This window comes from Dipodomys spectabilis, unplaced genomic scaffold (genome assembly GCF_019054845.1).
Source record: "Dipodomys spectabilis isolate Male_0828 unplaced genomic scaffold, ASM1905484v1 ptg000157l, whole genome shotgun sequence".
NCBI lineage: Eukaryota > Metazoa > Chordata > Mammalia > Rodentia > Heteromyidae > Dipodomys > Dipodomys spectabilis.
This window is the reverse complement of record NW_024870834.1, coordinates 19,451,249-19,477,500: the sequence shown is the minus strand read 5'-3', so window position 1 is coordinate 19,477,500 and position 26,252 is coordinate 19,451,249. Positions and strand designations below refer to the sequence as shown.

At 43.0% G+C, this 26,252-nt stretch overlaps 1 protein-coding gene across 1 annotated transcript in view; it reads left to right on the top strand.

The window, feature by feature from the left end:
* Dlst (dihydrolipoamide S-succinyltransferase) overlaps positions 1 to 25,314 on the top strand; it is a 25,338-nt gene extending 24 nt beyond the window's left edge. The window contains exons 1-15 of the mRNA XM_042692514.1: positions 1 to 101; positions 611 to 644; positions 3,826 to 3,874; positions 7,794 to 7,849; positions 7,979 to 8,053; positions 8,873 to 8,928; positions 9,526 to 9,637; positions 12,099 to 12,263; positions 12,584 to 12,660; positions 13,756 to 13,853; positions 18,479 to 18,609; positions 21,273 to 21,346; positions 21,738 to 21,821; positions 22,169 to 22,336; positions 23,831 to 25,314. The exon at positions 1 to 101 is cut by the window's left edge and continues 24 nt beyond it. Coding sequence (XP_042548448.1) covers positions 39 to 101; positions 611 to 644; positions 3,826 to 3,874; positions 7,794 to 7,849; positions 7,979 to 8,053; positions 8,873 to 8,928; positions 9,526 to 9,637; positions 12,099 to 12,263; positions 12,584 to 12,660; positions 13,756 to 13,853; positions 18,479 to 18,609; positions 21,273 to 21,346; positions 21,738 to 21,821; positions 22,169 to 22,336; positions 23,831 to 23,965 — 1,377 coding nt within the window. The 5' untranslated portion in view covers positions 1 to 38 and the 3' untranslated portion in view covers positions 23,966 to 25,314. The remainder of the gene's footprint in view (positions 102 to 610; positions 645 to 3,825; positions 3,875 to 7,793; positions 7,850 to 7,978; positions 8,054 to 8,872; positions 8,929 to 9,525; positions 9,638 to 12,098; positions 12,264 to 12,583; positions 12,661 to 13,755; positions 13,854 to 18,478; positions 18,610 to 21,272; positions 21,347 to 21,737; positions 21,822 to 22,168; positions 22,337 to 23,830) is intronic.
* Positions 25,315 to 26,252: the final 938 nt, after the last annotated feature.

The window sequence follows — 26,252 nt, the reverse complement described above, 5'->3', positions numbered from 1 at the left end:
GGTGTCCGCCCGCCCTCGGCCCCGCCGCCGCCGCCGCGATGCTGTCCCGGTCCCGCTGCGTGTCCCGGGCGTTCAGCCGTTCGCTCGCTGCCTTCCAGAAGGTACTGTCTGGCCGGGCCGACGCTCCGGTGGGTGAGGAGACTGGCGGCAGGCGGAAGGGCAGCTTGAAGGGCAGGGGCGCGGCGCGCCGGCCAGGCCGGGCACCAAGGACACCGGGACGCAGAGGCCTCCCGTGCCCCCGGGGTGTGGAGCCCTGCGGCCCGCGCCGTCCCGGGGCCGCCCGGGTCGGCCACTTCCTGCTGCTCCCCAGCCTCGGCGCCGGGGCCCGGGGCTCCGCGCCCCGCCCGACCTTAGCCCGACTCCGAGGCGGCGAGGCGGGCATCGCGCTGACCCCAACTCGATCCGGGCTGTTTAAAACGGCGCGGGGCGGCCCCGTGGGGGAAGTCGAGGCAGCTTGACAGACCCCGTGTGTGTTTCAGTTGCCTTTGAAGTTGGGAGATTCACCTGTCACCCGCACCTAACGCGCACTTTTAAAGGAAAAAAAAAAAAAAGCGGTTCTCTTCCCTCTCTTCATCCTGGGTGACGCCGATAATGTCTTCTTTCTCAACAGGGGAACTGCCCTCTAGGGAGACGTTCCCTGCCTGGTAAGTTTTGCCCTTGTGGTCACCTAAAATGCCCTCCTCGGGCTGCAGAGGAAACCAGAGGAAATCTGGGGGGGGGGGGGGGGTTCTCTTTCTCCCTCATAATGCGCAAAGACAGTTCCGAGCAGATAGAAGTGAAGCAAAATGCTTCTCTTAATTTTAAACAAGTACTATCATTCATTCGCTCAGCACGTGGTGAATAAGAAGTTTTCGTTTGGGGGTTTATTTCGTGGTGCTGGGATGAAACCCCAGGGCCTTACTGCATGTCAGTTACACCTCAGTCCTTGGTGATCGGGCTTTTACTATGTTTTAGGTACTGCACTAGGTACCCAAGTTTGTGATCCAGCAACGGGCAATTCTTCTTGCCCTCATGAAGCTTCTAGGCTAGTGGGGAAGACACAGTGTAGATTGCCAAACAGGTGATCAATTGTGGTAAGAGCTTAGAGCAGTGAGAGTGACAGAAGAGCAGTTCTTTAAGTAGGTGACAGTAAGGGTGTGACCTGGAGGATGTGACAGAGCTAGCACAGTGAAGAGCAGGAGGAGGAGGAAAGGAAAGGGTTGGCAAGATTGTTTTTTTTAAACTGGATAAAAGATGATTGGAGGGGGTGCTGGTGGTCTATGGCCCAGCACTTGCTAGCAGTGGGAGGCCCTGAGTTCAAACCCATTTGCCCCCACTCCCCCTTCCCCCAAATGATTTGACTAGAACATTTTGGTTAAAGGAAAGAATGTCATGCAATAGAAGATGGGGTAAACTACTGAAAGACATTTAGGTTTTATCCCAAAAGTTGGATGGGGGCTGGGGGGTTGCTATTAACAGTGTATCTTAACATAGCTTGTTTGTTTTTTTTTTATTATATGGCTAGCATAAATATTTGTTGAATGAGTAAATCTTACTTTAGGTTTAAATCATGCCTCAATTTTGCAGAGCATTGTTCTGAGTGCTTTCTGTGCAGTTTAATGACCACCAAGCAACAAGAAATGTTGTGTCTCTATTTTACAAATGCATAATACAAGAGGTTAAGTGCCTTGGCCAAGGTCACAAAGCCAACTATTGGTTAAACCAGGTTCACTCGACTCCTTCTCAGCCTGTGTTTTTAGTGGCCACGTGTGCTTCTTTATACAACAGATCGTTTATTGAGTGCTTACTACCATGCCAGCTGCTGTGCTAAGTGACAGCAGTACAGATGGTCCCTACTCATATAGATCTTATGGGCTAGCTGGAAAGAAAGACAGAGCAAAAACACAACTGTGCACACATAAGTACCTAATTACATTGTGGTTACTAGGAAAGAGAAGTACAGAGTGTAGTATGATAAAGATCAGCTTCCCTTTCACCAACAAAGAACTGATGTTTAAGATGAGACTTGCAGAATACATGAGCTAGCTAGGAAAATGATATTCCAGGCAAAGGGAATTTCTTGTGCAAAGTTTTCCAAACAGGAAGGGACCTGATGAGTTACAGGAATGGAAAGGAAGCCTATGTGGGACTGGAAAGATAGAGAAGGCTAAATAGCTGAGTACTATTAAGTGCTTGGACTTTATCCTAAGTCAGGAGGACAAGGCATCTAGCACACTTCATAGTGTCCTCCCAGTAATAAACTTTTTTGAATTGGGAATACTGAAACATGTTGAAAATGTTTTCTTCACTTTATAGATTGGTAGGTCAAGAAGAAGAGCTTGCATTTTGAGAGATTTGCATCTTGGTTCAGGAATTCACCTTGTGTTACTTAACATCCAGGAGCTACTTATATTGTGAAATAGGAATAATGGCCAATGGTCATCATAGAGTCATTGTGAGAGTAGATTGTGCTAGTACTGGAGCTTTAACTGAGGACCTTGAGTTCTCATTTGGTCTGCTGGCTCACAGCTGGCATTCTACCACTTGAGCTATGCTTCCAGCCCTGCTTTGTGTAGGTTAGATGGAGATTAAATCTCCTGGTCTTTTTTGCCTGGGCTAGCTCTAAAACAGTATCTTTCAGGTCTTAGGATGAGCCACTAATGTCTGGCCTATGTGAAAACATTGTAGCACTAAAGCACTGAATAAAATTTGTTGTAGGGTAAACTCTCCATGGGACTCAGGGTTCCAAAAATCAGTTTGGGCCGTTGTGCTTTAGTCCAAAGACATGCTGTGCACTGCATATGCATTGGCTACTGAATATAGAGTGATTTCCTTGTCTCTGGGGAGGTTTATGAAGAGGTGTAAGAAAATATTTTCAGGAAAACAGCGCCATTCTATAGGCATCAGTTGAGGAAATACAGTTGGTTATGATGACTCTTGGTAGGCAAAAAGGGTTTTCCTGTTGTTGGAAGGAGCCAAAGTAGGAGATTTTAGAAAGATGAACTGTATAGGGAAATGATTTGCTCAATCCTAGGACAAATGTGAGAGATTGGGCCTAAAATAGCTCAGTCTTTGTTGGTAGGGTTCAGTGAAAGGTTTCCATACCATTATCCAGTAAAACCCAGACCAGTACTTACCTCTACCCCATCACAAACTTGATTATATGAAGTTGAAAGATAAGCCAGCATGTGACCACCTCACCCTTCCCTTTTTCTATCTCCCTCTCTCCCTTACTCTCTCTTCTTGTCTCTCTCTTTTATTGTTGGTCATGGGCTTGAACTCAGTGCCTGGGCACTGTCCTGAGCTCTTTTGCTCAAGATAACACTCCACCACTTTGAGCCACAGCTCTACTTACCTTCCTTTCTTGTCTCCTCTGTTAGGCTGGCTTCTAACTCAGGCTGGTCTCAATCAATCCTCTGTCTTCAGTCTCCTAAATGCAAGGATTATAGGTGTGCATTATCATGCCTAGCGTCATCATGTATTTTTTTTTCAAGCTTCAATTGTATTTGAAAACTTCAATTGATAGAGACATTTTACTGTACAAACATACAAGGTCAATGAAATTGTCTGAGTTCTTGAGGTATATTATAAAATTCCTGTAGGCTATACCATCAAATACCTCTCCAGCCTAACACATGCCCACTCTCAACTACACTCCAAGACCAGTTGCTCTCTGCCATTAGGCTATTTTGGTGGAAAAATTTGAAAAGCAGGATTCTGTGTGATAAAGATTATATTGCTGTCTGCAGTTGGTCTCAGGGTTAGGGAGTGAGCAGGCCTTATTTTATTTCCATCTCATATACTGTGTAAGAAATTTGTGGTTAAGAATTGCTTTGTTTTTTGCAGGAGTCTCCTTTTGTCAGGTACCAGGTTACCCTGACAGCAGAAAGATTGTGTAAGTATCTCAGGGGAGGGGGTATGGTATAGATAATATAGCCACAGGATGTTTACATAAGACATCAGTTTTAAGTTTGACCATCTGATTTTTTTCATTGGCCTCCAGACTTAGAATTAGAGGTGGCTATGTTGAGTGTCTAGACCTAACCTTGATGATCATGGTATTTACTTATGCTGTACTTTAGGTTTTAGCCTCATGTCAAATGTTGGACCAAGAGTGTATCTCCTCTCCTCAGGTGGTTAAATTATAATGAAAGTTACATTGAAACTTCCATTATAATTATGAAAGTAGATCCAGAAGAGTACTGCTAAATATTTTCAGTTGGACATAAGTGCAGCTGAGGGGCTAGAAGTCACATGTATGTGATGATTGAGACCATCCTCTTGGTGGCAGAGTTATTCATTTTGGAAAAAGCAGATCATTTGGGTCTTGGACTAGTGCTGGGAGAATGCTATTGTTGCATAATGTAGAGTTTGGACAAAGACTACCCATGTGTATTTCAAATGTCTACTTTTGAATGTTACTTGAAGCTGCTCTGCATTCTCAGTATTTTTAGGGGGATAGTAAAAGAATGCTCTCTGATAACCTGTTGAAGAGCTATGAAACTACCTTTTCTGCAGGGAGATTCTTCAAAGTAATGGTTATCCGTGGAGTGGCTTCTTACTGTGCTTCACGATGAAATTAGGGTTTCATTCAGAAAATGTTGCACACAGTACTAGAAGTATAAATTCCCATGTTATTTTTAGAGGGTCATTTGGCAATCATAAATCTTTGAATTTTGTGTTGATCTACAAATTTCTAGGAATTTATGCTACTCATGGTTTACCCAGATTGTTCTCAAAGTGGCAAACTGTAGGGAATTGATTAAGCTACCTCATGTTAATGTGGAAAAAGGCAGATTACAAAGTGATTTTGTTTCCTGTACAGTACAATTCCATTAAAATATTTTTGCTATTTCTAATATTCTGCAGTGAATATCTAGTTTTTTGTAATTAAACATATATTGCTCATATATTACAATGTATTACCCATGCAATTTAAATGAAAATGGACAATTACAATTTTCTCAGTAATACACTAAAAAATTATTTGTAAGTTATGGGGAAGAAAACCTTCAACTTTAGGCTGGATCACCCCTGATAATGTGACCTAATCTAGTGCTGCTTTTGGTTATTTTCTGAGTGAATTGCCCACTTTGGTTTTTAAAATCTTGTTTAACTCTTTATTAATTAATTTGTTCTGTTACTGGTCCTGGGGCTGGAACTCGGGGTTTGGGCACTGTCCCTGAGCTCTTATGCTCAAAGCTAGCACTCTACCACTTAAGCTACAGCTGTACTTCCAGCTTCTTGGTGGGTAATTGGTTGGTTGGAGATAAGAGTTTATAGACTTTTTGGTGGTTAATTCAAGATAAGTCTCATGTACTTTCCTGCCCAGGCTGGCTTTGAACTACAGATCTCAGCCTTCTGAGTCACCAGTGCCAAGCTGTAAGAATATTTTTGACATTATGTTTTTATTTAATGGTAATTACACAGTTCAGGGAAAAGTGTGTCAGACTTTTGTATCCTTCCTATATCTCCACTGAATGCTTCTTCTCAGAAGCAGCCTGTGCTCCAGGTTCCTGGGTGTCTAACTATAACATAGTATTTACATGTTACAAGTTAGTTTTTGCCTATTGGCTTGTCCTTTTACATGGTTACAAACTTTAGACACATATTGTGTGTAGGTTTTTTGTTGTTGCTTTGTTTTTGTTTTTGTTTTGTTGTATTGAGGTTTGAGCTTAGGGTCTTGTGTTTTTAGGCAAGTGTTCTACCAGTTGATTCATGTCACCAGCACTTTTTTTTTTGGGGGGGGGGGTCCGGTCGTGAGGCCTGAACTCTGGGCCTGGGCGCTGTCCCTCAGCTCTTTAGCTCAAGGCTAGCGCTCTACCACTTGAGCCACAGCACCACTTCCGGCTTTTTTCTTTTTACTTACGTGGTGCTGAGGAATCGAACCCAGGGCCTCATGCATGCAAGGCAAGCGCTCTACCACTGAGCCACCTTCCCAGCCCCAGCACTTTTTGTTTTAATTTTTTTTTTCAGTCTCCTGTTATTGCCCTGGTAGCTTTAGACTACCTTTATCTTGTCTCCTACCTTCTGCATAACTGGGATTCCTGGCTTGTGTGAACGTACCTGGTTTATTTTTGAGATAGGACTCACTGACTTTTTGGCTGTCATCAAACGCTTGTTCTCCCAATTTCTGCCTGCCAGGTGGCTGGGATTGCAGCACGAGCTACCGCATCCAGCCTTGTGTCCTGTTTTGTTTTTTTTAATTACTTTATTTTCCTTGATTTCCCAGAGACCTTATAAAGTTATTTTGACATTATAAAAGTAGAAATATCAAAAAGCAACTTAAAACTATTCACTTTTCTTTTTTTTTCTGCTTTTTTTTTTTGTAAAGGTGCTTGTTGTAGAAATCCTATCAGTGTAAACAAGTCCCTGTCAGTGCAAACTATTCTCTGTAACTGTCAAATAGCAGTAGACAAACTTATGATACATATACTGATACTGTTGTTGTTGCTATTATTACTATTATTATCATTATTATTTGCTGGTCCTGGTGCCTGAACTCAGGGACTAGGTGCTCTTCCTGAGCTGCTTTTGCTTAAGGCTAGTGCTCTACTGCTTGAGCCTCGGCTCTACTTTTTGGGGAGTTTATTGGAGATGAGTCCTGACTGATCATGGCTTTGAGCCATGATCCTCAGACCTTAGCCTCTTGAGTAACCAGGATTACAGGTGTGAATGACTGATCACTGGCACCTAGCTATATTTATTATTATTATTGTTTGCCAGCCTTGGGGCTTGAATTCATGGCCTAGGCACTGTTCTTGAGCTTTTTTTTTTGTCAGTTGTGAGGTTTGAACTCTGGGCCTGGGCGTTATCCCTCAGCTCTTCAGCTCAAGATGAGCACTCTACCACTTGAGCCATGGCACCATTTCCAGTTTTCTCGTGGTTAATTGGCCATAAGAGTCTCACAGACTTTCCTGCCCAGGCTGGCTTTGAACTGCAGTCCTCAGATCTCAGCCTCCTGAGTAGCTAGGATTACAGGTGTGAGGCTCCAGTGTCTGGTGCCCAGAGCTTTCTTTGCTCAAGGCTAGCACTCTATCACTTGAGCCATAATGCCACTTCCAGCTTTTTCTGTTTATAGGGTACTGAGGAATTGAACCCAGCTTCATGCATACTAGACAAACACTCTACCACTAAAGCATTAGACACTCAAGCACTATTCACACATGATTGTATCTTTCTCTCATTTACATTGTTTTATGTAAATGCTGTATCAGAAAATGCCTTACTGTTTGAGGTTATTTTGGAATGAGTGTAGAATGGACTGCTGTGCTGCTTTCTTGCCAGAGAACAGAATAGGAGATTCCATGTGGGTGTGTTTGTTTTGTTGCCAAAACACTTTTTTAAAAACTTCTGAGTTAACTCACTGCCTCATCTTAATGGCCTTATCTAATCTAAGTGTTTAATCCTGGGGACAGAGTTTCCTAGCACTCTGGCAAGTCCACCTGAGGGCACGCAATTTAACTTACATGGATTTGGTTAGTTAAGAAAGAAATCAAATCGGGAAGCTAAGTTATTTTGGTGGGTCTACAGAGGACAAAGAAGCTTATTTTTCAGAAAATCAAATAAGTCTCTCTTTTGAGAAGTAGCATTTCATTGCAGCACAGGGCTCTATTTAAGGCACCCATGTCATCAGGCTCTGGGACTTTACCTGCTGAGTCAGAATCTCTTCAGGTTTGGCCTGGACATGTATACTTCGACAAGTTCACGTGGATGTCACTGTGAGCAAGAATCACTCATTTAAAGGGAAGGTGCCTGAACTAAAATGTAAGTGATTCACCAGCTAAAGGAGTTAACTTTCGTTTCTTTTGTAGCATTAACAACAGTAGTGTCTTCAGTATTCGCTTCTTCAGAACTACAGCTGTGTGCAGTAAGTATTTGCTTTCTTATAAGTTGAGTTTTCATGGAAAGAGCAGTAACTGGCTGAGTTGAAATAAAGAAAACATTAAAAAGGAAGAAACTCGACTACTTGTAATGTTCTGTTTTGCTTTTTTCCTAGAGGATGATGTGATTACAGTCCAAACCCCAGCCTTTGCAGAATCAGTCACAGAGGGTGATGTGAGGTGGGAGAAAGGTGAGATTTAGTTTTCTCTTGCTTTTTTTCTTGAGGTACTGGGGTTTTGAATTCAGGGCCTTGCTTGACTCCAGCCACATTCTAACCCTCTCAACTTTTTTTAAACTTTGGGTGCCTGTCCAGGGGCTTGAACTCAAGGCCTGTCCCTGAACTTTTGTGCTCAAGGTTAGCATTCTGCCACTTGAATCACAGCTTCACTTTCATGTTGGTGTTTCATTGGAGACATGGGTTTCACAGGCTTTCCTGTCCAAGCTAACTGTGAAACATGATCCTTAGATCTCAGTCTTCTGAGTAGCTAGGATTATAGGTGAGAGCCATGGGTACCCAGCTTCCTCTCAACTTCCTAGCTTCCTCTCAACTTCTTAAGTTAAATACATCCTAAAAGTCTCTCTTCCTCCCACTGATATTCAGTGAGTCTTATGGTTCCACCTTTCCTTTTTAAAATTTTTGTGGGTAGTTATGAGGCCTGCATGCTCTCCCTGAGCTTTTTTTTTTCTTTTCCTCTCAACGCTAGCACTTTACCACTTGAGCCACAGCTCCACTTGCAGTTTTCAGATACATAATTGGAGATACGAGTCTCACAAACTTTCCTGCCTGGGCTGGCTTCAAACTGCAGCCCTCAGATCTCAACCTCCTGAGTAGCCAGGATTATAGGCATGAGCCACCAGTACCTGGATTCCAACTTTTCTTTCTTTATACAGGTCCATGCCTACTTCTACCCCTGACCCCATAGGAGGGAGTTTTCTAACACATCTGACAAAGGGAATGTGGGACTACTGGGGATTCCCCCTAACAGATAGCCTCTGATTGTCTTTCCAGCTGTTGGAGACACAGTTGCAGAAGATGAAGTGGTTTGTGAGATTGAAACTGACAAGGTGGGCTTATACTAAATTAGTGACAACTTCTTAACCTAAGGAAAGAAATGGGAATTCATCACTTTAAAGATAAATTTTAACTAGCTCTAGCTTCAGTGGTAGAAGTTGGAACAGATCATTAAAAAGAACGGAATTAAAGTTTAATTTTTTGTTTGTTCTGCAGGTATGCACTATGTGTCTTAGTAACTAATCTGGTAACTTATTTTTCTTTGTGTTTTATGAACTGTTTCTAGTTTTTCCATGTCACTTGGAAACACATTAACTGAATTTTGCTTTAACATTTCCAAGAAGGGACAGAAGAAGTGAATCTTCATAATAGCAATGACTTGTCATTGCTCTGGCTCTGAATATGTGGCCTTAGGTATTTCTGTTCCAGGGTTTTTTTTGTTTTTTTTTTTTGTCAGACATGGGTCTTGAACTCTGGGCCTGGGCACTGTCCCTCAGCTCTTCAGCTTAAGGCTAGTGCTCCACACTTGAGCCACAGAGCCACTTCCTGTTCCAGGGTTTTGTATAACGATGTTGCAACTCTTGTGAGTCATATTGGTGATTCCATAATGCTGGATAGAAATGTAGATTCTCTCTCTTTCCCTTTTCCAGACATCTGTGCAGGTTCCCTCACCAGCACATGGAGTGATTGAAGCTCTTTTGGTACCTGATGGAGGAAAAGTTGAAGGAGGCACTCCTCTTTTCACACTCAGGAAAACTGGTGGTAAAGAAGTTCTTCTGGTGATCAAGGTCTTCAGTGTTTCCCTTTGGAACTGGAGCTGAACATACTGTACTAATTCCCTGATAGCCAAAGACTTTGGCTTTCTAGGTGCCCTTAGTTGAGGAGATAGGAGGAATAATTAGTGTGAACTTTTTAAAATTCTAAAACAAAAGCGAAGTTTTAAAAAAATAGTAAGTCTCAATACTGTTTCTGTCGATAGTTCTCAAGTTGATCCTTTCTTTTTTTTTTTTTTTTTTTGGGTCCGGTCGTGGGGCCTGAGTGCTGTCCCTCAGCTCTTCAGCCTAAGGCTAGCGCTCTAGCTCTACCACTTGAGCCACAGTGCCACTTCCGGCTTTTTTATTTTCTGCTTATGTGGTGCTGAGGAATTGAACCCAGGGCCTCATGCATGCAAGGCAAGCGCTCTACCACTGAGCCACCTTCCCAGCCCCAAGTTGATCCTTTCTTAGACATAATAGAAATTAATTTTCTAAAGATAGTGATTTCCCTCCTCCACCACCCCCCCCCCAAAAAAAAAAACCAAAACAAAACATCAAAATCACATCAAGCTTCAAAAATACCACAAATAACTAGGCTCTGTGTCCCAGGAACTTGGATTTATCTGGTCCTGACTGTCATAATTTTTTATTGCTCTCCACAAGATTCTGATGCATCGCCACTGAGAGCCACTGTTGCAAAGTCAGAAGGTGGATTATCTCATGGTGTCTGTTGTAGAGAATTCAGTGTAATTTGTCTTTTCATGTCTGTTCTTACAGGATATATCTAGAAAACATGGATAATTTTCTTGTGAAGAAATGTAAAAGGAATTTGTATTGTATCTCACAATCTAGTATTAGAGATTAGAAAATAGTCTGGAAGTGGCATGGTGGCTCAAGTGGTAGAGTGCTAGCCTTGAGCTGAAGAACTGAGGAACAGAGCTAAGGCCCAGAGTTCAAGCCCCATGACCAACAAAAAAAAAATAAAAGAGAAAAAAAAAGAATAGAAAATAGTCTATTTTTATGACTCAGTTAGATGGCACTACTAAACTATTTCATTGTTAAAATAGTCAAGCAAAAGATGAAATTGCATCATTAAATTTGATCAGGCCAAGAACAACTTCAAAGTGGGAAAAAATATGTAGTGACAGGAAATAGAACCGGGTCTTCCAGTTGAAGTCCATCTTCTGATTGTTTCTTCTTGGGAAAGTAAAGTTCTGATTCAAGTATAAAACTGGATGTGATACCCAAATGGGTTAAGGTTGAAACAAATATCTAATTTAAAGCTAAGAATTTGTTACTTGACCATCTGATTAGGTCCTAACTAACTATTGAATCATCCTGGATAAGATGTCTTGAACTCTATTTTTTGATGCTGGTCAGAGGCTTGAACTCAGTTCCTAGGTGTTGTTCCTGAGCTCTTGTACTCAAGGCTAGCACTCTGACACTAGAGCCACAGTTCCACTTGTGGCTTTTTTTTTTTTTTGGTGGAGATAGGGAGTTGGTTAATTGGCAATAAGAGTCTCACCACGACTTTCCTGCCTGGCTTCCACCCTCAATCTTCAGAGCTCGGACTCGAGTAACTAGGATGATAGGCGTGAGCTTTGAACTTGATTAAACTCCCACTTCTTAGTGGTTTGGCATGTAATGCTGAAATGAACATAACATTACTATAATTAGAACATTTATGTGTTTAAACCATTTTAAATTGCTTTCAGTTTTTTGTTTTTTGGCTTTTTTTTTTCCTTTTTGAAACAGGGTTTCAATATTTAGATCAGCTGGGCCTGAATCTTACTGTGTAACTCAGGCTGGCCTCAAACTTAAATCTTTCTGCCTCTGCTTCTCAAGTGCTAGGATTACAGTCATATAATTACAAGCATATACCACCACATGTTTTGTTTGTGTGTGTGTGTGTGTGTCAGTGCTGGGCTTTGTAGTTAAGACCTGAGTTTTTTTTAATTGTTTTTTTTTTTGCTCAAGGCCAGGGCTCTACCACTTGAGCCACAGCTTCACTTTTGGCTTTTTGGTAGTTTTATGGAGATAAAGGTCTCATAGAATTTCCTGCCCACGCTGGCTTTGAACTGTAATTCTCAGATCTCAGCCTCCTGAGTAGCTAGGATTAAGGTATAAGCCACTGGCACCAGGTTGCCTGAGTTTTTGCTTCATTGGACATAGGTATTTTGAAAGTATGTGGTGAACTTGATGGTCAGTAGATATTAATAAAATGAGGAACCCATTCAAATTGAGCCACTTACCTGATGTAGAAGATTTAAGGGTTCTGGGGACTAGAGAATAGTGCCCGTGTCTTTGTGTCTCCTATTGCCTTGTATATACAATACCCAGTAGAAATTTGTTAATGGATTGGAAATAGATAGTGTTGCCACTTAGTTTTGCTTAGTCTGTGCAGTTTGGTTGACTCCATTCCAGGCAATGCTAGTGGCATCTATTATTTTGTTGTTGTTGTTTTGTAGCTGCTCCTGCTAAGGCCAAGGCTGCTGCACCAGCTGAAGCTCCTGCTGCAGCCCCCAAAGCAGAGCCTGCAGCACCAGCAGCTCCTCCTCCCCCTGCAGCATCCATACCCACTCAGATGCCACCTGTACCTTCACCCTCACAGCAACCTCTTTCTAGCAAACCAGGTAAGCCCCCAAATGTTGGGTCTTTCTATTGTGGAAGAATACCTTGTCTAATCAGTTCTGATTCCACAGGCTAATTGGCTACTTTGCAGAAAAATCTTTAGACTTTGTATCTGAGGATCTGGGTTTACAATCCAGCTTTCCATGTGCTATGTCACTGTAGGCTTCTTATTCAATTTAAACATTATTAATCTGTAGGGTAGAAATGATAACCTAACTTTAGAATACCTTGAGAGTTAATTGGCAATATGGTATGGAAGCAGGGGCAAATGCTCAATGATTACTCTGTCTGTGATACAACTATACCTTCTCTTGGTTTTCAGTGTCTGCAGTGAAACCTAGTGCTGCTCCTCCACAAGCTGAGCCAGGAGCTGGCAGAGGTTTGCGTACAGAACATCGGGTAAGCCTCTGAGGACTATTTCTAGGAAAGAGGCAGAGTGGAAAGGCAGTGTTGAAAGTGGATGCCCACCTTTGCGGGGCTGGCATTTCATTCCCTTGGCCTTGACAAATAGAGTCTAGGAAGTGATTTGCTTATAACCACATAACCCTCAAATGATATGAATAAGACTTCTGCAGCATGCTTGTCCAGTGGCTTTCCCACCATTAGAGCACCAATGAAATGCCTCCCATGAGTGAAATATTTCCAGGGAATGGTAGCTTAGTGACATACTTTCTTCTTCCCACGATGATATATATTTCAGAGAGGTATTTTGATGAGAGCTCTATTCTTAGACTTCCAGGAAGTCCTACTTAGCTTAGCTGTAGTTAAGGGGTATACTACACAGTAGCAAACATAAAACCTCAAGGAAGTAATGGTCAAGAATGTGGGTTCTTCTGCCTGAGAATACGTCCTAAAAATACGGTAGTTTCAAAAAAATGTGTTCTTGAGTTTCTATTCCATCAGTAGCTATTCTCATGCAAGCATATATCAACAGAAATTATTGTTTCTATAATGATTCTTAGTCTGGCTAGACCTACACCATATTCTTACTCTTTATAAATTGGCTTTGATTTTTAAATCACACCATTTCCTGGGCCTTCATTTTTTTTTTTTTTTTTGGGTCCGGTCGTGGGGTCTGAACTCTGGGCCTGGGCACTGTCCCTCAGCTCTTCAGCTCAAGGCTAGCGCTCTACCACTTGAGCCACAGCACCACTTCTGGCTTTTTTCTTTTTGCTTATGTGGTGCTGAGGAATCGAACCCAGGGTCTCATGCATGCAAGGCAAGCGCTCTATCACTGAGCTACGTTCCCAGCCCCTGGACCTTCATTCTTGATTAAACTTTAGATACATATGAATAAGTGCTTTGGGCCTATTTTCTTGTTCAAGCTCAGGAAGGAAGGCCAGTATATGAAAAAGGAAGTCTAGAGCTGTGGTTGTATTTAAATGTTGTAATGCTTACCATCCACTCCTGCAAGATGAATTCTGTCTCTGATTATGTGGGAATGCTTCATTCAGGGAGACCAGATTGTCAATACCTGTTCCACTTTCCTTTCAGGAGAAAATGAACAGGATGCGGCAGCGCATAGCTCAGCGTCTGAAGGAGGCACAAAATACATGCGCAATGCTGACCACTTTCAATGAGATTGACATGAGGTGGGATCTCTAGTCCCTCTCACTTCCTATGTGTTGTTTCTTTTTTGGGTGGTGGTAGTGATAATGGTGATACTGGTGGTACTGGTTGTAGTGGGGTTTAAACTCTAGACTGTGAGCTTGCTAGGCAGCCATATGAGCCATACCTCCAGCCCTTTTTGTTTGCATTATTTTTTAGGTAGGCACTTGCTTTTCTTTGCCTGGCCAGTCTGAACTAAAATCTTTTTACTTTTGCTTCCCATGTAGCTGGAATTAGAGACATGAACCCCATACTGGCTTAAGATAGTATCTCCTTAACTTTTTGTTTAGGCTGGCCTCAAAATGAGATTACAAACATGGCCACCATGCCTGGACTTTTCTTGAACAGTTGAATTTGCCCTTGTCCTTAGCTAGTACAGATTCTAAAACTACGTTGAGTATGGAAAAGAACTACTTTGCTTTACTTGTTAACACACTGGTTTCATCCTCTTAACTGACTTTCTTTATACTATGGCTGCCTCTTCAATGACTTAAAAATCTTAGCCCTTTAGGTTTTTATACCTGAACCTTATGACTTCTGATAAATGAGACTAGTTTTGAACTCTGACTGGTATCTGATTGTCAAGCAAAAATGGGGCCACCAGCCCAGCAGGGCCTATTCCTTGGCCTACCTTTGGTATGGAAAACCCTTGATAGCATGCTCAGGACTGGAGCACCACACCTTGAATCTCCTCCTTGTCAATGTTCTTAATTCAAAATGAGGCAAGCAAAAGACAGGGGCTTGTCTCTCTCTTTTCCTGACTTTTTTAGTGAAATGGAAAGCAAGTTGTTTTAAAATACATGCCTCAAATGTTAGTAAAAGGGACTAATCCACTGTTCGTATTCCCGTAGTGAATTAGTTGACTGTTTTTTCAACATTTTGATTTGTTCAATATTAGCACATAAGCACTATATAGTAAAAGAAAAATGGTTAAATTCAGCAGTCTTAATGAACGCTTCCTATACATAAGGAACTGAAGTATGGAATTCAAGGGGATATAAAGTTAAGGAAAGGGAGCCCTTGAATCCCTAGAGTTTACCTACTGTCTAATTTGGATGAACACAAATATCAGGATAAAGATGAATATGAAGTAAAGGACAGAGTGAGCTCATTTCATTTAAAGGTTAGGACTGAAGTAGCTAGTGCATTCAGGGAAGGGTCCTGGAAGAAGAGTTTTAATAGGCTTTTAAGAATAGCATTTTGTGGGTTGGGAAGGTGGCTCAGTGGCTTGCATGCATAAAGTCCTGGGTTTGATTCCTCAGCACCACATAAGCAGAAAAAGCCGGAAGTGGCGCTGTGGCTCAAGTGGTAGAGCGCTAGACTTGAGCTGAAAAGCTGAGGAACAGTGCCCAGGCCCAGAGTTGAGGCCCCACAACCAACAAAAAACAAAGAAGAAGCTGGGCTCCAGTGGCTCATGCCTGTAACCCTAGCTACTCACGAGGCTGAGATCTGAGGATTGTGGTTCAAAGCCAGCCTGGGCAGGAAAGACCCATAAGACTCTTATCTCCAATTAACCACCAGAAAACAGGAAGTGGTACTGTGGTTCAAGTGGTAGAGCGCTAGCCTTGAGCTGAAGAGCTGAGGGACAGCACTCAGGCCCAGTGTTCAAGCCCCACAACCACCACCAACACAAAAAGAGTAGCATTTTGTGTGCATTTATATGGATGTACATGCACACACTTGGTCTAGGTGCTATCTCTGAGCTTGCATGCCCAAGGATAGTGCTGTACCACTTGAGCCCAACTCTACTTCTGACTTTTTGGTGGTTAATTAGAGATACAAGTCATGGAATTTCCCTCCTGGGCTGGCTTCAAACCATGATCCTCAGATTTCAGCCTCCTGAGTAACATGAGCCACACCAGTGCCAAGCTTTAACTAGCATTTTGACAAATAGTATTGTGGGGAAAAGTCATCCCAGACTGTTTATGGTTTGGACCATGACACAGATGGGGAAACAAAAAATCATAAATCACTTCCTTTGTAAGAAGTCTGTCTGGGAAGGAATGGTGAAGGTTGAATCCATATTTCAGATTTTATATACTAAAGTAGAAATTTATATTAAATCAGGAGGTAAACCATCAAATGCTTCCTTTTATCCTGAGTATTGTCTGCCCATCTGCTTTTCATTAGGGAAATTTGTTTTCCTTCCTTGGGAGGGACCTGTGAAATAGAAAAAAAGTAGTTTATTGGTAGTGTGCTGGGACATCATTGATAGGGTAGGACTCAGGCAAATTTCACTTGATGTTTCCATTCTGTAGAGAAGCTTTCTATAAACTTGACGTGATTTTCTGTAGTGTTTTTACTATGTAGGGAAGACCTGTCTAGTGAGCTACAAAGCCTGCAGCTAATGTTTCAGTGCATTAAGGGTAAATTGTACACAAATTGAATTGGGCTTTGAAATTCTACCCAGTTTTCTTGAGATGAAACATGTAAATATTTGTGGTCCTGAAAGATGGAATTGGCCCAACAGCCTTGATTAAAGGTAAGTTCTCCTTTCAGCAGCTAATCAAAGTATCATTTAACATGGGCCTGGGGTCTCACTATAGCCTATAATCTGGTTTAGATTGAGTGCCCTTTGGGTCTTATGCTGATGAGCCAATCCATAAGAGGCTTTTCTGAGACTTCTTCCTTTCCCCTGTTGTCCCAGCTCTGCCTCTAAGGGCACAGATCTGAAATAGAAACTCCTTAATGACTAGACAATGGCATTCAGGCAGTTTCTGGCAGCAAAGATGCTTATCACTTTTCTTTCCCTCCTTTGCAGCCTTGTGTCTTGGGAACCAGTAATGTCTTTTGGGTGGTAATCCTAGCACTAAATAAGATTAGACCCAGGAAAACAAACATTTTAAGCCAATCAGTCTTCCTAGGAAAATTTCCTTTTTCAGAAACAAATGGTCTAAAGAAGGCAGTATTCCTCTTATCTTTCCTGCTAATGTGCTAATGTCAAATTAAGCTATGATGGGGGATAGGAGAACTGAGCATTTGAGCCTGATAAAAAGCTAAATTCAGTTTGCATCTTGAAATGCTATTCTGATAAATACAGGGCTTTCTATAGCACAATGATGGGGAAGCAATTTCCCGCTAACTCTGTAGTGTCTATGAAAAAAAAAAAAAAAACAACAGCACAACAAACAAAAAGCCAAGCCCTGACAGACCAAAAGCTGTTTAAGTTCTGAAGGTTTCTCAGGCAAGGCTCTGCTGCTGAATCCGAAGAAGATGGGCCGTAGCCCACACAGGTCACTTTTCTGAGTACCAAGGGAAACCACAATCATTAAAGTGAAAACTAGGGATTGGCACTGTCTAGATTGCCCAGCCCTGATCCTTACAGGTAGTGGTCCTAGTAACTGTTCAAAGGACAAGTGGATGGAACTGCTAACTTAGAAGAAATAAAAAGTTAATCCGTTGACTTTCCCATGAGCCTTGAAGAACTTGGGTTTACTCTCCTGTATAGTCATGACTGCTTTGCTCAATTTTTGTAGACTTTGTTTATACTTTAAAAACTTAAAATGCTATTTTTCAAGGTAGATAGTTGGTGATTTTAGTGGAGCCAGAAATTCATTCTTTTCTTTCCTTTCTCCCCCCTCCCTCCTCCCCTTCCCCTCCCTCCTCCTCCTCTCTCTCTTTGTCCTTTCCCCCTCTCTCCCTTCCCTTTCCTTCCCTTCCCTCCTCTCCCTGAGCCACAGTGCCACTTCCAGCTTTTTCTGCTTATGTGATACTGAGGAATGGAACCCAGAGCCTCATACATACGAGGCAAGCACTCTTAACACTGAGCCACTGTCCCAGCCAGCCAGCCTCCCTCCCTTCCTTCCTTCCTTCCTTCCTTCCTTCCCCTCCCTCCCTCCCTTTTCTCCCTCCCTTCCCCTTCCCTTCCCTTTCCCTTCCTTTCCCCTCCCTCCCTCCCTTCTGCCCCCCTTTCTCTTTGTTTCCTTTCTTTCTTTCTTCCTTTCTTTTTCTTTCTTTCTCTCTTTCTTTCTTTTGCCAAGCCTGGGGCATTCCTCCTCCCCCTCCTCCTCCTTTCTCCTTTCTCCTTTCTCCTCCTCCTCCTCCTCCTTTCTCCCCCTCCTCCTCCTTTCTCCTCCTCCTTTCTCCTCTCTCCTCCTCCTCCTCCTCCTCCTCCTTTCTCCTCTCTCCTCCTCCTCCTTCTTCTCCCCCTCCTCCTCCTTTCTCCTCCTCCTCCTTCCTCCTCCTCGAACTCAGGGCCTGGGTGGTGTCCTTGAACTCTTTTGCTCAAGGCTAGTACTCTACCACTTTGAGCCACAGCCCCACTTCCAGTTTTCTGGTGGTTAATTGGACATAAGAGTCTCAAAGACTTTTTGGCCTATGATAGCTTTGAACCACGATTCTCAGATCTCAGCCTCCTTTGTAGCTAGGATTACAGGGTGTGAGCTGCCAGTGCTCAGCTTACATTTACTCTTTATGAAAGAACATTATTGTATTAACCTATTTTAAAACTTGAGATACAACTTGTTTTGTACTATTTCAAAACTTGAACTTAGGGAGATGATTCTGAACAAGGTAAAACCTCACCCAGAAGTGTTCATGTGTAAAACCTGTGTCAGCGTCAAAGTTGGTGCTTCATTGTTGTCATTTGTCTTGTAATGTGTTTTTACAGTAACATCCAAGAGATGAGAGCCCGGCACAAGGATGCTTTCCTAAAGAAACACAATATCAAACTAGGTTTCATGTCAGCATTTGTGAAGGCCTCAGCCTTTGCCTTACAGGAGCAGCCTGTTGTAAATGCAGGTAAGTTTCTGGTGACCATAATTGTAGAGGTCTTGGGATGTAGGTATAAAAACACAGATCGACTCTCACATTTAAGGCTCATTAGAGACAGGTGCTGGTTGCTCACACCTTCAATCCTAGTTACTCAGGAAGCTGAGATCTGAGGATTACATTTTGAAGCCAACTCGGGTAGGAAAGGCCGTGGGACTCTTTTGTCCAATTAACCATGAGAAAACTGGAAGTGATGCTGTGGCTCAAAACGGTAGAACACTAGCCTTGAGCAAAAGAGCTCAGGGATAGTGCCCAGGCCTTGAGTTCAAGCCTTACAACTGACACCTCCTAGTCTTGGGCCTTGAACTACTCAGGGCCTAGACACTGTCCCTGGGCCTCTTGTGCTCAGTGCTCTATCACTTGAGCCACAGCACCACTTTGGGCTTATTCTGACTAGTTAAATTGCAGATAAGAGTCTCATATACTTTTCTGCCTGGGCTGGCTTTGAACCCCAATCAGATCTCAGCCTCCTGAGTAGCTAGGATTACAGATGTAAGCTACAGCACTGGGCTAAGGCTTTTTATTTCACAATTCTGTAAATATTGACATATTTTCCAGAGACTTCTCTCTTGGCCTTCTTGAACCACCATCATGATTACTTTGTCCCCACCAGATGCACAGAATAATTTTCCTACTCATGTGTAGCTTGGCAACTGCTCTGTCAACAGGCAGTTCTGAGGTGGCTTAGCTAGCTCTCTACACTAACTCTTGCCACAGGGGAGACTCCAGTTCTGGCTGTCTCCCCTCCCCTCCCCTCCCTTACCTTCATTTTATGGGCTCTCACTTTGGGACTTGACTTCCATAGGCTCTAGGTTGACCTTTGCTCTCAGGTGAATGCCTTAGCCCTAGGAAGCCTTGGACATAGCTTCTCTTTCATGGACTTGGGACTTGTTTTCCTTCCTTTTTACATCATTGAAGTATTGACCCAACAAACAGTTCTCTTCTTGAGACTCTTTGTTTCTTGGAAGAGGGGAATGACACTTTTGCAATCTTCAGCAAAAGAGCTAGAGAAGTCCTAGTTCTTCCTATGCTCTGGGTAGGTAGGAAGGACTCTCTGTTTTGCCCAAGTGTGTTGTCCTTTTGGTTCTCCTGTTTTTCTAATGCCTTCCTGACTGGCTTTCTTCATCTTTTCTGGAGGATGTCTATACTTACAGGCATCTTAATTTTTGGCTTCTTTTTTACTTTACATGTTTTTTTTGTTGTTACTGTACTGGGCCTTGAACTCAAGGCCTAGATGCTGTCCCTTAGCTTAAGATTGGTGCTTTACCACTTGAGCCACACCTCCACTTATGGTTTTTTTGGCAGTTAGAGGTAAGAGTTGCATTGACCTTCCTGCTCAGGCTGGCACTGAACTGTGATCCTCAGATCTTAACCTTCTGAGTAGCTAGGATTACTGGTGTGAGCCACTGGTGCTCAGATTTGTTTTCTACATTTTTTTTTTCCTTTGTGCAGGTCCTAGGACTTGAATACTTGTCTGTACCACTTGAGCCACTTCTGGCTTTTTTGGTAGTTAACTGGAGATAAAAGTATCTTAAGAGCTCTCCTGCCTAGGCTAGCTTTGAGCTGTGATCCTCAGATCTCAGCCTTCTGAGTAGCTAGGATTACAGGTGAGCCACCTGTAATCAGCTCCATGCTTTCTAACAAACAGTGCAATATAGACTTAATTTCTGTGGAAAAGATTCCCATGCCTTTATTAGAGTGCTAAATGTAAATTATCAGTTGGACTTGCTATCTTAAGTTGGAATATTTAAAAACTAGATCATCCTGCTTCTTCCTATGTGTTAGCAGGGGTAGGGAATGTGTGTTCCCTTGGGCTATATAAGGTTTGAAAAATCTTTTGGTACATGATAGATATTGTGCTTCTTGTAAACTGCCATGGACTATCTGCCTGAAATGATTGTTTTATGTGACCCACAAATATTATAAATACCCATATGACCCTCTACCTAGTTCCCTCTTCCTAGTGAGAAGTCCAATGGCAGCATCTCTCTACCTTCTCTCTTATGTTTGCCATTTTGGAGCACTTGTATTCTCTGCTCAGGGAAGGCTTGACCTCAAGTAGAGCTAGTTAATAAGAATCTAATGAACTCTTATCCTAATGCATTATTATCCCTAGGATAATAATAGCTATTATCCTTAACCAGTGTATTAAGCTTCTGAGAGCTGCCAAAGATTGTATGCTACTGTATGTGGGTTTGTTCAGGAACTTGAGATATTTTCATTGGTTAGGGTAGGAATAAGTAGAGTGCCATCTGCTGTTTGTTTGTTTTTGTTGTTGTTGTTTTTCTTTTGGGTCCGGTCATGGGGCCTGAACTCTGGGCCTGGGCGCTGTCCCTCAGCTCTTCAGCTCAAGGCTAGCGCTCTACCACTTGAGCCACAGCAGCACTTCTGGCTTTTTTCTTTTTGCTTATGTGGTGCTGAGGAATCGAACCCAGGATCTCCTGCATGCAAGGCAAGCACTCTACCACTGAGCCACCTTCCCAGCCCCATCTGCTGTTTGTTATCCAATCACATTCATCTTGATACAGTCCATACTCAGTCAAGCACTGTAGATTTTTTCACTCTTATTAAGCAAATAGCTCATTAGCCTTGACCGGGGGAGTTGTATGTAACATGTGTTTTCTTTCTCATAGTGATTGATGATGCAACCAAAGAGATGGTGTATAGGGATTATGTTGACATCAGTGTTGCTGTGGCCACTCCACGGGTATGTTGGGGCAGGAGGTGGGAAGTGCTGATCTTGGATCCTTACCATATATATGTGAAGAAGCAGATCACACAGGAGAGATTATTTATTTATTTATTTATTTATTTGCTAGTCCTGGTGCTTAAACTCTGGGCTTGGGTGCCATCTCTGAGCACCTTTTTGCTAGGAGAGATTATTGCTATAACTCATTTTTTAGGAATTAGTAAAAGTAATCCCCCTGCTCCTCCCCCCAGCTCTCCCATATCACATTCCTCTATCTTGACATCAAGCCTAATCAGTGAATAGTAAAGATATTCTGTTCTGGGTAGGGGAGACCTTTGCATTGAATCAAGGGAGTTGTAACTAAAGGTACTGTTGTTTTTCAACTGATAACAGCTTTTACTACTTTCAGGGTCTCGTGGTTCCTGTCATCAGGAATGTGGAAACTATGAATTATGCAGATATTGAACGAACCATCAATGAACTGGGAGAGAAGGTAAGTTATACAGAAGTATGTGTCTGAGCTGTGGGTAGGAGAGAGAAGAGGGCTCGCCAGCTAGCATTGCTCCAGGGGCAGGAGCCTCACTTGGTTTTCTTCAGGAGTGCATTAGTATCTGAGTAAGACAGGCGTGTGGGCGAGCCTAGTAGGCTGAGAAACCTGAAGTTTCTTCAGACAAGACCTGCCAGGGGAAGTAAACAGTAACTGTTAGGAATTATGTCTTCTCTAGTGTACTGTTCATAGTCACCTTAGCTGAACAACTCTCATGTAGAAGCTAGATCCTGGTCTCATGAGTAAAGGAACTTGGATTGGCTTAATGTTTCAATTATGCAATTTGTTTTTAGGCTCGAAAGAATGAACTTGCCATTGAAGATATGGATGGTGGTACTTTTACCATTAGCAATGGAGGTGTTTTTGGCTCACTCTTTGGAACACCCATTATCAACCCCCCTCAATCTGCCATTCTGGGCATGCATGGCATCTTTGATAGGCCAGTGGCTGTGGGAGGCAAGGTAAGAACCATCACTTCTGAGGTCCTAATAGCTTCATGGAGATTTATTTCAGGTTTAGCTTCCTTTCTTAATGGCTAAGGCAAATTCTGGTCTGTGATGAACATCATCTAGGAACTTGTTAGAAATGCAAATTCTTAAAAGAGCCCATCCCAGACCTATAAAGGTAGAATTCTGATGCTTGTTTGAGAACAGTGACCTAAGGAGGCTTCCCCCTTTATCTGGGGCTTGTTGAAACTTTATTGTTTGGGTGTTTAAGGGATTTGGAGCCATGTCCTTGTCCTCTGGAAACAGGGCAAGAACGCATGGAAACTACAACCTGTAGGGTTATATGATGGGGCATAGAAAATTTCTGAGAGTTCAGTCAGGTACCTGTGGCTCATCCCTGTAATTGTCTACTACCTTATAGTAGTATCCTCCAGTCTAAGGAGAGCAGTTCAAAGCCAGCCTGGCCAGAAAAGACTGTGAAACCTCATTTTCTACTGACCAGCAAAATGCTGAATTGGAGGCATGGTTCAAATGGTAGTGCATCAGCCACTAGGGAAAATGGAGAGTGGAAAATAGAGGCCCTGAGTTCAAGTCCTGCCACTGTGGCATAACACAAAAGTTTTCAGAGAGTTTGGGCAATTAAATCAAAGGGAGTGGAGCTTGTTCTTGGAAGCTTCATTAATAGCAAAAGGCTCTCTGAGATTCCAGGGTTTAAAACCTGTTTGGGGCCAGGCGCGGGTGGCTCACGCCTGTAATCCTAGCTACTCAGTAAGCTGAAATCTGAGGATCACGGTTCAAAGCCAGCCTGGACAAGAAAGTCCATGAGACTCTTATCTCCAGTAAACCACTAGAAAACTGGAAGTGGCGCTATGGCTCAAGTGGTAGAGCTCTGGCCTTGAGCTGAAGAGCTTAAGGACAGCGCCCAAGCCCAGAGTTCAAGCCCCACAACTGACAAAACAAAAAACCAGTTTGGATCACAAACTCCTTTGTGTCCAAAAACCATAGATGTTCCTGGAAAATGGTCATACATCCAAATCTCTATAGTATCATGGAATTTTTAGACCCAGGTTAGACATTTTTTTTCTTTAGATTGTAGCTCTAAGACTGGGATGTGGCTTATTGTAAAATGCTTACTTAACATATGCAAGGTGTTGTCTTGAAACCCTAGCACTGCAAAATAATAATAAATTGTAATTCCAAAGTAACTACCGTAGGCAGCCAGAACTGAAGAGAAAGCCTTTTCTGTAACCAGCAGACAAGTTGGAGGGTAGAATATAGTTGTACTTAAGGTAGTTGTATGGAAACATTTTCTTAAGCTTTATTTTCCTGTCTGAGGGAACTTTGCACTAAGGGTAAAATAAAACTTGGTCTTTGAAAATATGATAAGTTGTCCAGTGATGGCATTAACAGAACAGGCTTTTGAACTAGGACTTTCTTTGGTCTGAGAGTCATCTCTCCTTCAGCAGAACTGAACTGCTGTGACAAACCTATTGACTCTTCTCTGTGCAGGTGGAGGTGCGGCCCATGATGTACGTGGCTCTGACCTATGATCACCGGCTGATTGATGGCAGAGAGGCTGTGACTTTCCTCCGTAAAATCAAGGCAGCAGTTGAAGATCCCAGAGTTCTCCTCCTGGACCTTTAGGAGGAAGCCACATGCCCTATCATATGGTCATGCAGGAACTGAAAAATCAGTCTTCTCCCTATCCCCTCATGAGTCCCAGGCTAGCCTGGTGACAGGCAAGGCACATGCTGTTGGCCTCAAGCAAGGAACCCAGGGCACTATGTAACCAGCAGTCACAGGTCTTGTCTTGGTGTTCCTGCCAGGCTTTCTCCCTCTCCATGCTCTTTGCCTTCACGTCATTAGGCTTGAGAGAAAGAGAGAGCGAGAGCGCCTTAATGGATGTTTGTTCATTAATATTCCTGCCTTTCGTCCAGCCCTCAGCAAAGACAATTTTTATTCTCCCCAGTGCCAGTGTACTATATAGGGAAACCACCGGGGACCATGTGATTAAGTTTTTTATCTTTGGAAAGTCTGTTCTCCAGAGATGCCTAAGGGGATGCTGTGTCTCCCAAGCTTAAAGCAACCTCTGTCCTGGCTGTGCATTGTCATTTGATGCCACCTGTGTGGAGGTATTGGACACAGGAAAAGAGGTGCTGCTTTTGCTTCATTACTCTCAGCTGTCAGTGACTTCAGGATGCCTCTTCTACCTCTTCCAGGAAGCACTGGCCAGGTCGGGGGGGAGAGGGCCCAGAGGCCCAGTGTAATCATAGATGGAGTAGAACCCAGGCCTGCCCTTATACTCTGTCATAGGCTCACACCAGGAAGACTCAGTTGGGCATACACACAGCTGTGGTCGTACCAGTCCTTTTCGACACTTTCCAGGCTGCTAGGACCCATTCTAGCACATTGTTTTCATATAGAGCACACTGTAGCACACCAGGGCATGGGGCAGAGCCTGGCAGAAGAGGAGGCACCCTCTGGCTTAGATTGACATGGGCTTTAAAATTCAGGTTTGTGTAGGCATGTGGATTGAGGAGGCGGTTCTCTTATTCTTATGCTGTGACCTGTAGGGATTGGGGCCTTGGTGCTTCCTCTTCAGGTCACAGACCTAGGGGATAGACTATGGTGGAAACCAGCCTTAAAATGTTAGTACATAGTGATGTAATGGCGGTCTTCTCTAAGACGCTTTGGGCTTGGCACAATCCTTGGAATTCCTTACAGTAACTTGTCATGAAAGCTCCTGGGACTTCATGGCTCCTATCCAACCTCACCAAGGCCTGAGACTGCTGACAATTAACATGGGGCCACTAGTTAGTACAGGGTGCCCTTTTTTATCGTGAGCCAAGAAGCAAGGCAGTGGGGGGCGGGGTGGGTGGGAAATGGGTCAGTATTGAGTGCCTGCAGCATCTGCTACTCTTCACCATTCAGAACTTGTAACAAAGATATTTAAACTGATTTTGAATGAAAATTAAAGGGCAGATCTTCTCAAACAGGGTTCCTGCATCTATGCTTCTTTTGGTTACTGAGGTACAACAGTATGGGTATACCAAGGATGTCATTAGCATTGAAAATCACTTAATACCTACTGTTACCTGTGATGTTTCATATCTTTTTAAAAAATTTGGTGGTTTGAGTGATTGAACCCAGAACCTCCCTTCTACCACTGAGACATATCCTCCATCCCTGTCTTTTTATATATATATATATATATTGAAGTTTGAACTTACGGCCTCACACTTACCACTCTTGATTCACATCTCTAGTTATATCCCATACTTACAGTGTAAGTTAACTGTCCTAATTTGACAAAAGGTAGAACCTTGACTGCCAGCCAAGGAAGCACATTGATGTGTTAGTGTCCCACCTTCCTTCCAGGGAACCCTGTGACCTTGGTGAGACAAATTTTAGAAATTGTAGATCTTGCCTTGTGAAGCAAGGGATCTGGGATGGATTGGAGAATGGCGAGGGCATCTTAATTTTTACTTGGATTGATTAGCAAGATGCTTAAGGTCAGTAGGACCAGTGGACAGAGTTTGTACCTAGTCTATACTATAAGTAATGGGCAAAGTGGACTCCGGGCTTCATAAATTGCACCTGTTCTTTCCACAATTAAGTCCTCTGCTGATCTTGTTTACAGCAAGGCCATCCTTGAGGTTGGATGCCTTTCTCAGAAAAAAAGAGGTTCTGGGGCTGGGAAGGTGGCTCAGTGGTAGAGTGCTTGCCTTGCATACATGAGGCCCTGGGTTTGATTCCTCAGTACCACATAAGCAGAAAAAAAAAAAGCCGGAAGTGGCACTGTGGCTCAAGTTGTAGAGTGCTAATCTTGAGCTGAAGAGCTGAGGGACAGGCCCTAGGCCCAGAGTTCAGGCCCCACAACCAACAAAAAAAGGAACTGAGAAAGTAGGAACTGGTAGGTGGATTTAATAAA